The sequence below is a fragment of the Vigna unguiculata genome, chromosome 1 (genome assembly GCF_037176805.1).
Source record: "Vigna unguiculata cultivar grain cowpea cultivar isolate G323 ecotype 2 chromosome 1, ASM3717680v1, whole genome shotgun sequence".
Taxonomy (NCBI): Eukaryota; Viridiplantae; Streptophyta; class Magnoliopsida; order Fabales; family Fabaceae; genus Vigna; species Vigna unguiculata.
Genome location: NC_140792.1, coordinates 4,090,274 through 4,103,310, shown reverse-complemented (window position 1 = coordinate 4,103,310; position 13,037 = coordinate 4,090,274). Strand labels below are relative to the sequence as shown.

General features: G+C 29.7%; 1 protein-coding gene across 2 annotated transcripts; it reads right to left on the bottom strand.

Annotated features, from left to right (window-relative positions):
- Positions 1 to 1,448: 1,448 nt before the first annotated feature.
- Positions 1,449 to 4,795, bottom strand: LOC114176348 ((+)-borneol dehydrogenase 2-like). 2 transcript variants are annotated; one of them, XM_028061372.2, is made up of 3 exons: positions 4,715 to 4,795; positions 4,531 to 4,607; positions 1,449 to 2,375 (listed from the first exon to the last, which is right to left on the bottom strand). In XM_028061372.2, the coding sequence occupies exons 2-3, from the start codon at positions 4,572 to 4,574 to the stop codon at positions 1,577 to 1,579; spliced, it is 843 nt and encodes a 280-aa protein (XP_027917173.1). In that variant the 5' UTR covers positions 4,575 to 4,607; positions 4,715 to 4,795; the 3' UTR covers positions 1,449 to 1,576. The 2 variants fall into 2 exon arrangements, with proteins under 2 accessions (XP_027917173.1, XP_027917183.1); XM_028061382.2 differs by lacking the exon at positions 4,715 to 4,795 and having other exon boundaries at positions 4,531 to 4,693.
- Positions 4,796 to 13,037: the final 8,242 nt, after the last annotated feature.

Genomic DNA, 13,037 nt, shown 5'->3' with positions numbered 1-13,037 from the left:
GGCTCGGCTAAGTATTGGAGGAGAAAATTACATAGAGTGAAAGTTGAAGGAGATCATCATATGTAGTTTTATGATCATGGGATGGTGAGGAAGGGTCATGGAAAGATGAGGGTGAATATAACATGTGCATGGTCCTAGAGCCTAATCAATATATTCAGTCTTCTGGAGGTCTTGTATATGGTATGATGACTTTGAAAGAATGTGAATGTGTCATGTGAGATTATGTGATGGTTTGAGCTATTACTTTTTGAATGAAATGAAGTATGAATACAATTATATGATGGATCTTTTATTATGGTCATAATATTTAAATCTATTTAATAATCTTTTATTATGGTCATAATGTATATCTGTATATAAATATAAGTATGATATTTTATTATAGTCATAATATTGAATTGTTAGTAAAATTTGAATGACTCTAGCTTACCCTTACCTTTTGTGTTTCATGTAGTTTTATCCACCTGCAATGATCGTATGTTATACTTAAGCAAATAATAGTGCAAATGAGAGACATTAGCACTGAGATAGTCATAGAAGGGAGTAGATAGTGGAAGCTACTTATGTTAGAATCCTTGGTATGGTATTGCATAGATTTCTTGATTCAATTGGTTTAGTATTATGATTTTGCAAACTTTCCTATGTAAATCATTGAGGAACAATCTAATACGTGGAGCATACCTATGTAGTTTTTATGCTTAATACCAACTATGATAATGCTTTAATTAGTAGAGTAATTCTACCAATCCGGGTTGTTACAACAAATGTTTGCCATTTTGAAATATCCAACTTCATAGTTTCTCTCCATAAGATGTTAGAAGTTCTTTAACACCAAGAAAATGAAACCAGAACCAAAAAAACCTGAGTCATGAGATTGAAATTGAAGGTGTTTGTAAACAATATCAAACATCATATTGACTCTAATGGGTCTGCCGGGGAAAGATTTATTAAAAAAATACAATACTAATAAAACAATACAATACTAATAAAACTTGAACCTAATCCTTATAAAGAAATTAACAGCACTTCCAATTTAAAACCCAAGACAATAATAAATTTATAAGTTTTTCTTCTCAATGTGTTGTTCAACTTTCTCACTTAACTCATATTTGAATTCTCAACCGACCTCAACAAAGTGCCTAGAGATAAGTTGAATAAGTATGAAAATTAGTAGAGTAAAAAACCATGAAAAAATCATCCAATCCAATGACATTCCAGATCAAGGACTGGACTTTGGACTTGAGTGTCAAGAATTGAAGAAAGGGATAAATGATATGATCAAAATTTACTTAGATCCTTTTATAACCTCACAGTGCTAGACAGTCACTGATAAACTTCAATTAGACCAAGGAGAAGAGTACGTCACTTTGGTCCCTTTGTGAGTTGCATGGAGATAAATTTCACATAAACTGAATTTAAAGTGTGCTGTGATATTGAAATACTAAAACTTCAGGATAAACAAGCATACTTGAACCGGAATAATCATATTATTTGTATGTTTACTGAAAATCCTTGCAGTAAACTTAATGATATTGCAATGTCTGAAATGAAACTGCTAACAAACAAACATTGAAAATCATCTAAAAACATGGAGTGAGTGAGTCACACTGGTGAAGCCACCATCAACCATGAGATTGTCTCCACTGATATATCTGGCCTCATCACTTGCAAGGAAGAGAACAGCATTAGCCACATCATGAGCAGTTAACTCCACACCCTGCAAGTTGGCCATTCTCCCGGTAAAATCGCGAAAACTGGCCAAGGCATCATCAGTTCTCTCATCCTCAGGCAAATGGGCCAAAGCCAAACCTGTTGCAACAGCATAAGGTGAAACACAGTTCACTCTTATACCATGATTCCCCAATTCAGCTGCAACACTCTTTGTGAGTCCAACAACAGCATGTTTTGATGCTGTGTATGAATGTATTCCTATTCCACCCAAGGCACTAGCCACACTGCTCAAAGAAACAATTGAGCCTTTCTTTTGTGGAATCATAATTCGAGCAGCATGCTTCATACCGTGAAACACTCCCTTCAAGTTTATGTCAATCACCTTGTCAAATTCTGATAACTTTGTGTCACGGATATCAGGACAAGGTGATCCAGAAATCCCAGCATTGTTGACTATGATGTCAAGGGTGCCAAATTTTTCCACAGTGAAGTCCACTGCACGGGAAACATCATCCTCTATGGTAACATCACAATGGAGAAAGACAACATTTGCTTCACCACCAAGGGATTCACACAATTGCTTTCCTAGGTTGTCTTGCACATCTGCTATGCATACTTTAGCACCTTGGGTATGGAATAGCCGCACAATGCTTTCTCCAATTCCAGATGCCCCACCTGTAACCAATGCCACTTTGCCTAATAACCTGAGAAAAACAGACAATGGAAAACTTGGTGGTCACATAAATGAAACTTTAAGAACACAAGGAGAACGGTGTGAATAATGCATGAAGTAGTACTTCCTAGACAATGAAAAGTAGAAACACTAAACTGTGTAGGAAAAGAGGTTATTAGTGTGGCCACAACATGTGCCAAAAGTGTTTGAAATTTCTGAACCATTTGAATACTCATTTATGACCATTTATGATATCTGCCTAAGTACAATTCTAAAGCTTCGTTAGAGTAAAATTGGTAGGAGGTGAAAAACTCTATTGCCCAAATTAAAATTTGCAAATCATAGAGCAAGTAATAGAAATATGCAAACAACTCATTTATTTCCCATGACATGAGCTTGGCATGAAAGAGATGAAAATTGACTAATCTCTGGCATCAAAATTCCAATATCATCTACCATTCAAATACTGCATGATATGCAGAAAAGGCAGAAAATGTACCAATCACAAGCATGACTGTTTTTATCCCATGGTGTGTAAAGTGACAATGACATCTACATCCCAAGGATGACATGTAACAGTACCATATAAGATTTTACAAAGTATAAACCAATACACCATCAATTTATTTTACCATTCACTTTTTTAACCAATCACAAAGTACTCAGGCTCAGAGGAAGAATGATGAAACACACATGTATTAGTAACTTGAAACACCATGGACATGCTTCTCTAGAAGGGTTTCTGGAAGAAAAAAGTAGAATTGACTTCTGCATAAGTTAAAATTAGTATATGCATAAGTTCAAAAAAATTTTTGGAGAATCTTGAAAACATGAGAGAGCATTTACAAATTAGCTCATGTATAAGCTAACTTGAACTTATGAAAAAGTCAATTTCATTTTTTTCTTTATATTTTTCTCTTGCATAGAACTCCTTATGAATAATCTGGTCTAAACAGGCCCTATATATATGAAAGATTATTGAACTGAATCTAGTTCCATATACAAATCATGTGGCTGAAATTGGCTTCTAAGTTGCTTTTTATCAAATTATGTTCAGACTGGCCGTGTGTGAGTGAATACACTGAAAATAAATATGCAACACCTGACAAGCCAAACCAGATTTGACTTGAGGAATCCCCCAGGCCAATCTGTAATACTGTACAAGGAATGTTTTAGCCTGAGTTGACCATAAAGATGTTATGTCCAATTTCAGTTTTTTACATAAAAATGGAACTTCATTAGATTGGACCAGACCATTAAACTGTCTGCGGGAAGTTTTGTTTTTCCGTAAAAAATTAGATTTAACATCATAATTCACAAAAAAAAAAATTGAGGGGTTTGTCACAGTTATCTGAAATGCAGAGAAAGGAACTATATCATGGTTAATCAGTATGAAGACTTTAACCCAAAATTTAAAAGCATGTAACAAAAAATGATCCAAACTCAATTAGGTGGGCGTTTGAAGATTGACTCATAATAGTAGATCTGGGCTTCAGAGGAGCAAAACACTTTTACATAACAGGGAGAGCCAAGAGCTTCATAAAACAAGCCTAAATCCATTTGAACCAAAATACAGATAGAAATTTGATAGAGATCACAGAGTTAAATAGAAATTGGAACAAATCCCAAACTCTATAAGGTTAATGAAAACAGCAAACTCCAGAAAATAAGCCCAGTAGGTGAAAACAGGATCAATACAATTTCTCATGGTTTTAAACTGTGGCAAAAACCACAGTTTCAGTGGCAATTGCAGTCGCAATGTAAAAGGATTGTGAAGAAATTTCGTCTATAACAGCAATATAGAGCCATGCAACTTGTAAACAGACAGCTATAAGCATGAATTCAACAACTTGAAAATTTCAAATCAACTGAGCAGGTATCTTATTTCTTTTGATAATCAAAAAGAAGTAAATACAAAAGTTATGTTAAGCATTTCTTAAGCAAGCAATTATCTGTTTCTTTAGAAAAGTAGAAAATTATATGCTTTTAAAATAAGCAAATCAGAGAAAGCGATAAAAAGACAGAGAAATCTGATTGAAAATAAACTAAAACAAACTCACCCAAATCATATGACAGAAGAAAATAAAATAAAGAGAAATGACAAGGTGCATAGATTAGATCCAAAAGCAAGAACAGAACATGCAAAAGTGAAATGGGTGTTAGAGATGACAGAAAGAATCTATTACCTTGGCGTTAGAGTGGAAGCCAGAACTGTACTGGTAGTGGACATGGCTGTGTCTACTTTCTCTCTGTCTTTTTCGTCCTACACAAAAAAGCAAAGACTTTTACAATGCTAGAGCACAATGAAAGAACATGTCCTCACTCTTTTGATTAAATTCACAAAGAAAGAAAGAAAGAAAGAAACAGTACCCTTTGCAGTTTCACAAAACTGAGAGTGATGCTAAAAGTTGATGCAGTGTGTCACAGAGCATTAGAAGAGTATAAATAAGGACACCAACTATAACTGATCAAGCTAATCATAATGAATCCTTATAAATTAAATTCATTAAACGATAAGATTAATTTATTATCGGATTAAATATATTTTTAAGTTCCTAAAATATATTTCATACTATTTTTTTATAATTTCAAATTTTAAAAATAAATATATATAATTCTTTTAATATAATTACATTAATTTTTTTGACTAACATGTTAAACGGTGTTATATATTCATCAAAAAATAAAATTAATGTTATTATATTAAAAATATTATATTCACAAACAAATTACAAATTCATATCAAAATTTAAAATTAAAAACATATTTAATTCATAATTATATTTAATTTAAAAAAAAATTGGTTACTTAAATATATATATATATATAACTTTTATATTTTATATATAAATGTTGTATCCCTGATCATTTATATTTGTCTTAATTTTGAAAATATTGTTAGCTTGATCTATTTATAATATTTTTCTTACACTTTTATGTATTTTTAAATTTTCAAATAATTTATCGGGTTAAATTGGAAGAGAAAGAGGTAAAATATAAAAGTACACAATTATTTTATCTGATTGAGAAAATTATTATACTTTCAAAACAATATTAAAAGAAAAAAAAAAACATGACTTGATTAAGTAAAAAAAATTAGTTATATAAAATAAGAATGTTTTTTGATTAAGTAATTTTAAAAAGGTTAAATATTTCTTTAGTCTATACATTTGAATATGAAATTAAAAATTGTTTATGTTGTAAACTTTTGATATATTTTTTTAAAACTTTTCAAAATGGACATACATAGTCTTTTTAACTTAACATTGTCAATTGTCAATTATTTATTTGTATGGTTAAATATTTTTTAAATTATATTTTAGACTAAAGTTGATAAGTTGTTAAATGGTGTAAATAATTCAAATCAAACATGCACTAAATGGTGTCAATTATTTAATATTTTTTTTAAAGAAAAATAATAAATATAATACGTTTTCTTGATATTTATCTCGTCATTAATACATTTAAAATTATTTCTTGTACCACATTAATGAAATAAATATATGGATAAATTATTTAAACGTTATAATTAACTATTAATAAATAATTAATGTGTACTTAAATTTTGTAAATATTAACTTTCTTTGTTGGTTTTTAATTGTGGATTTTTTTTGCAAAATAGTGTTTTCTTTAATTTTTTTATTTTTAAATTTCAAGATAAAAATTTAATCTTACATTTAATTTAATTAATATGGAGAGCAAAATTAATTATGATAGCATATAAAATGTAATGACAGATCAATGAACATTAAAATAAGAAAAACGAAAGGAACATAATAGGTCATTTACTTAAAATTACATCAAAAATATAAAAATCAAAATGTTTTCCTTTTTTATGTGAAAAAAAATCTAGTCTTAAAGCTTTTATTTGATTAGTTTTGTTTAAACTTTGTTAATAATTAAAGTAATTAAGACTTTTAATAATTATCATGGGTCTTTATTAAAAGGAAAATTTAATATTAATATACAAATAATTTTGAAATAAGTCTTTTATTCTTTCTTTTTATTTACAAAATTTAAAATCTTTAATGATTTTAATAAAGTGCATATGAACTAACTTTATTCTTTAATAAATACACTTAACAATTATTAAATACGAAATATATGCTTAATTACTTCGATCACGAAAAGAATTCACACAAAAATGACAAAATTAAATATTTTTATATTAAGATCATTTTATTTTTATTCTTAACATAGTAAAGTTTCTTTTTATTTTAATAAAATGGTAATGAAATTTTCTATTTTACCTCTTTCACTCTTCATTTAACACAATAAATATATGTAGAAATAATTATTTAAAAATGAGAATATGAATGTTATTTGTAAGGCCCCTTTTCTTTCTGTCTTATATGCATAGGGCTTAGCCATCTGAGTTAGGCTCAAGATTAGCCCACTTAGTACCCCAAGACCCCTTTCAGTCACTAAACTTTTCATTATGCTTTCTTCTGGCAAGACAGTTTCCCTTACCTCCCTCATCTTTTGAGTAGAAGCTCCGTTAGGGCACAACTAGTTCCACCTTTGAGTTAATCGAACTCTGCCTCCACGTAAGTAAAACTTCAAACTCATGTTCCCATTTCCCTTTTCTGTTTGGAAGCACGGGTTCCGCTTTAACCTCTGTTAGGTGTTGGAAATATTTTATTATAATTTAAAAAATAAATAATAAAAAAACTTACTGTTACTCATATTTTTATATACCTTTAATTTATGGGTTAATGTTTTTTATGGCTAATGGCTATATTCTTAATACTATTTACTCCTTTGTCTCCTTTTGCTACCTATAAATACCACCTAGGTGCATGGGAAAAGACACACTAACAGAGACAACAAACACTAGAGTTATTCTTAAAACTGTTATTCTTTTCTTCTCTATATTATCTTTAAGACAGTGGTGTTCATAAGGTTCGGAGATCCTTCGCTGCACTCGATCGATCTGACAGTTGTATCTTGGGAGAGAAACGCATATGATTTGAAACACATATGAGTGTGTATTTGTTTAGCCCTGTGCAGTAGGAGTGTTTTCTCTCTAAGGATAGCGCTATGCGTGCCTCAACCCAGGATATTTCTACTCCTTACCTTCTATCTTTTATTTATTATTGCTATTATGATTGTTGATATCTGATTAATATTCATTGTTTTATATATTGTCTCAGTATTATTATTGCTCTATTTATTATTATTATATCATTTTATATTTTTATTATTAATAGTACTATTTGAGTAATCTTTTTCTAACATTCTTAGAGAGAAAATTATTATCTTGTTATTTCTATTTTTAATTACTCATTTGTATTCATTTCTACAATTAAAAAAATAAAAATAATATAGTGCTGAAGACTCAAAACACATTTTATGAATTAATGTGTGTTTCTTATGGTTATAATTAAATCAATTTCAACTAAGCCTAAAAGTTTATGTGTATAATTGTTCTACTCCTATTGGTACAACAAATGAAATTATGGATAAATGATATTCCTGCTCATTGAATAATTTTGTGTGATGTCTATAGCTAATGTTTATGTTGTTATATTAATTTATGCTTTAATATTGTCTATTCTTACCATTGACAAAGATGTTCTATATAATGTATATATTTTAAGTGTTTTGTATGAAAATAATTGTGAAATGTTTGCCATACTAAAAATATTATTGAGTTGTGAAACTTTGCATTTGCAAGAAAAAAAAAATTATCTTGATATTGATATGAAAAAAAAAAGACCGATGATAAATATAATTTTTATCAAATTTATGAATTCAAAATTATTGTTTATGACATGAAATTAAAATGAATTATTTTAATTGATATCATGTTTAAGATCATGTAAATGTTGATGAAAGAAATAAAAAAAAATGCTTTGATATGGTAAATGTTATGCTTCAAGTTCTAGCTTGCCTAACATTATATTAATGAAGTTTTATATCCTGCTTATCATATTATTTTTAATACAAAAGATTGTGATAAAATTTGTTATGAGTTGTGAAAGAAAAAAGAACCACATTTAAAATATTTCAAAGTGTGGGGGTGTCTTGTAAAGGTTAATATACCTCTTAATGAGAAAAAAAAATATTTGGTTATTTATACCGATAAATATCTAGAGATGTTTCCTTCAAATGATAAATTGACTAAATTTGTTTGTGATACCTCTAATATTGTTTTGCCATCTAATGTAATATTATTTGTGCTTTTTTCTAGTTATGACAATATGTCCAATTTCTTGAGATGATTGAAGGATATATTTTAATGTAAATTGGATATTGATTTTGGTGGCACAATATCAACTATTGCTTATGGTTGTGTTTTAACCTTGGATGAAGGTGCCCTATCATAGAAATATTTTAAAAATTTGTTGTTCTATCATGATCTACTATGCAAGCATAAATTATTCCATTTGTTCAATTGATCCTGACAATCAAATTATTATATTTAAAGTTTCTAATAAAAATGTCAATGAAATTTGACATATGAGAATGAATAGACAAATGTATTAGAAACTTAATTACTATTGGTTATCTCTCTTGACTTTGTCAGGTCAAAAAAGAAATATTGCAGATTTGCTTAACAAAAGGTTGATGCATCAACAACAAATATTTGAGTCGTCGAGGGAAATGAGACTATAGCCCATAAATTAGTTGCAACAATGGACACCCATCTCCACATGAATGGCGATCCCATGGAATGGAGTTCAATGGGTAACAACGAAGTTGTTGTTGACTAAAGTACATCAAATAATTTGATTAAATTTTATGTCTCATTCCTATGGTGAGGTGTACTATAAATTGTGGCAATAATAAGGTTGAGGTATGTGCATTATTATGCTTATTTTATTAAATACCTCTTAATAAACCCAATGGTTGAGGTATGTCCATTATTTTATAAAATACCTCTTAATAAACCCAATGACAATTATTGTAGGGGTGTGAGTCACAAACCACCCTTTGAGGGTTTACCTAGTGAGTGTGATGGTGGGGCTGCCATTGTGAGACATGGGCAAGTCTCTAAGTGACACTCATGAAACAAGATACATGCACAAGGACGTAACGTGCACCCACTGATTAGAACCTATAATGAACACCGATATTGTATGTGTTATTTACTAAAACCTGGTCACAGGGGATGTAGTTCAAGACAATCAAGTCTCTGCATTTTCTCGGGTGGAAGTTTATAAGCACTAGGTGTAAGGGTCAGACCCGGAAGGTTCCTTACACTGAACTACAATATTTTGTTTAAAAAGATAATATATTTTTTGTTTTGTTTTATTTTTTAAATTATGTGGGGGATTGTTGGAAATATTTTATTATAATTTAAAAAATAAATAACAAAAATAAAAAAACTTACTGTTACTCATATTTTTATAGACCTTTAATTTATGGGTTAATGTTTTTTATGGCTAACGACTATATTCTTAATACTATTTACTCCTTTGTCTCCTTTTGCTACCTATAAATACCACCTAGGTGCATGGGAAAAGACACACTAACAGAGACAACAAACACTAGAGTTATTCTTAAAAGTGTTATTCTTTTCTTCTCTATATTATCTTTAAGACAGTGGTGTTCATAAGGTTCGGAGATCCTTCGCTGCACTCAATCGATCTGACGGGTTGTTGTATCTTGGGAGAGAAACGCATATGATTTGAAACACATATGAGTGTGTATTTGTTTAGCCTTGTGCAGTTGGGGCGTTTTCTCTCTAAGGATAGCGCTATGCGTGCCTCAACCCAGGATATTTCTACTCCTTACCTTCTATCTTTTATTTATTATTGCTATTATGATTGTTGATCTCTGATTAATATTCATTGTTTTATATATTGTCTTAGTATTATTATTGCTCTATTTATTATTATTATATCATTTTATATTTTTATTATTAATAGTACTATTTGAGTAATCTTTTTCTAACATTAGGGTCTTAATTTCATTCTTCTTGTTCTATTTTCCAGTTCCGTAAGCTGAAACATGCAGTGGTGCTCTTCCTTGTGTCCCTAATTTTGTTTGGTTATCATCTGTTCAGGTAAAGGAAGCTAGGGTTTAAAGTTTTTTATGATTATTGCATGTTTTCCTAGTTTTAAATAATGTTATGATGTTTGCTCGCTATTGTGGTTGCTTGGAAATGGTTGAAATGTTGTTTGGTACTACTTTTCTGGTTTGCATGCGTGAGCAGGGAAAAGCTCTATTGCTTTTGCCCAAGCGAGCAACCTTCGCCTAAGTGAAATTAACGAGAAGTTCACCCCAGGTTCTGCTCGAGTTGTCGCTCAGGCGACGAGCTCCAGTTTTGAGCGAGAGTAATCTCGCTCAAGCGAGGAGGCCTCACTCAAGCGAGAACTTGTGAACCCTCATAATGCCCGTTGATTTCAATCTCGCCTAAGCGAGAGCTTTTCGCTTGAGCGAGGGGCTCTTGTCGCTTGAGTGAGAGCTTCTTACAGTGGCAGATCTTCCGCCAGTATGTTGGGGGTGCCCAAATTTTGGTTGAATTACTCTTTTGGTCTATTTTTTGTCTAAAAATATTAAGTTGGTCGTCTAATGTTTTTTAGTCTCAATTTGGTTTTGATTTTTTAAAAATTTATGCAATTTTATCTTTTTCGTATAATTTCTTAAAGCGAAGCAAGAATTTTTCACCAAAATTTATACTAGGATTATGTCAATTAAACCAACAAAATAAACCATCTTTATTCACAACTTCAATTTTGATGAAAATATTTTGGTTCGATTCAATAAATTTAATGAAAAAATGTCAAAGTTGCATCATTTTTTCAAAAATTGAGACCAAAATAAGACTAAAAAAAATTCGAGAACCAACTTATTATTTTTGAACGAAAATAGAAACTAGAAAAGTAATTCCAAAATTTTTATATAAACTAGTAAGAACATTGTATTTAATTTTTTTATGATAATAAAAATAATAAAATAATAATTATTGTTATTATCATAATTATAAAATTAAATATAAAATAATTTTTATTTTATTATATTAATTTTTATTTATAATAATTAAATTTGAAAATAATAAAATAGAAAATGATTAAATTAAATAAATAATCACTTAAAAAATAATATTAATAAAATAATTATTTTTATTCAAAAAATATTTGAAAGATAAAATTGAAAAATAAATGTAAAAAAATACTTTTCTTCATCTGTAAATATAAATATATAAAAATTTATTAGAATATTATATATTAAAATATTAAGTTTTTAAAAAATGTATATAAAATTATATGAATATAAAAAAAAATGGGGGGCCATGGCCCCCCTATGTCCACACAATTGTCCGCCGATGGCTCCTTAGCTTGAGCGAGATTGACAGCAAAGTTGTTTGAAAGCTTGTATGCTCCCATGATTGATTTGTTTACCCTTTTAAAGCATGAAGTAGATGCCAACGTTTTATGCAATGTGTTTGTGTTTTCTTTAGTTTGTGTTGTTTGGGATTTTTTGTTTTTGCATTTTGAAACCAGTGAAAATCTATCAGTTTAGCTTAAGTGATAAATTTTAGCTTAAGCGAGATTAGTCTAGCTTAAGCGAGAATATCTAGCTTAAGCAAGAATTTTTAGCTTAAGCTAAAATAGCAGAATTTCACTTTGCTCTCTGTTTGAATTTTAGCTTAAGCGAGACCAATCTAGCTTAAGCGAGATCAGTCTATCTTAAGCGAGAATTTCTAGCTTAAGCGAGATCATTTTAGCTTAAGTGAGAATTGCTGCAGAATTTTAATTCCTAACTTTAACTTTAACTTTAACTTGTGGATTGATTCAATTACTCTTAAAAGCATGAATATGTGATTATGTATGTTTCATGTAATATTGACTTGCTTGGTATGAAATGAAATAAGAATGGGTTGGTTGGTTAGTGGTGCATTGGCATGAGATTATGATGCTTGAGATAACATATGGAATGTTGTTGGTAAAAGAGTTTCATGGGAAACTCTTTGTGAGGGTGTGGTTAGTGTATACCTTGATATAGGAGATGTCTAGATTAAGGAAGGTATCCTAAACTCTTATAATCGTTCGCACTCATATAGAGTAGAATGATTTATGTGGTGAGAGTGGTAGGAGGTCCTATTCTTGGGACGTATTGGGCCTAAGACATTAGAAGATTAACCCTAGAGTGTGGTTGGGTGATAACCCAAAATATTAAGACAACATGCGCACTGTCATCACGGTCACTACTAGCCTTAACGGATAGTGGATCACAAGAAAAAAAACATTCAACTTAAAATAATAAATATAAATATAGGGTTAATCAACATTGTAAGTAAGAGAAACTCGTGTCTGTGTGTGTCTCTTGAGTAATATGGGTTTTTTCATACTGAAGAATCGAGTTAAAATAAATATTGTGATCATTAAATTAATTAACTGTTATAAATTAATGATTGTTCATTAATATAATAGAGTTATTCATGTTATTGACATGATTTACTTATGTGTTACAATTACTGATTAATTAGTGTTTAGGAGATGAGGTTTAAATATTTGTATTAATTATTTAATTTGTATCATTTAAGGGTTATAAGTTGTATATCTAAATAGGACATTTAGATAAGTCATAAGACACACACAAAAATTATTCTCAATTATCTTTTCTTCTTTCCTTTCTTTTACTATGTTATTTTAGCTTTGTTTTATAACACGTTAATGCTCTCTAACCAACATAAGGCTAGTGAGAGTTTTTTTTCTTTAAGGACACTGTTTTACGTGTCTCA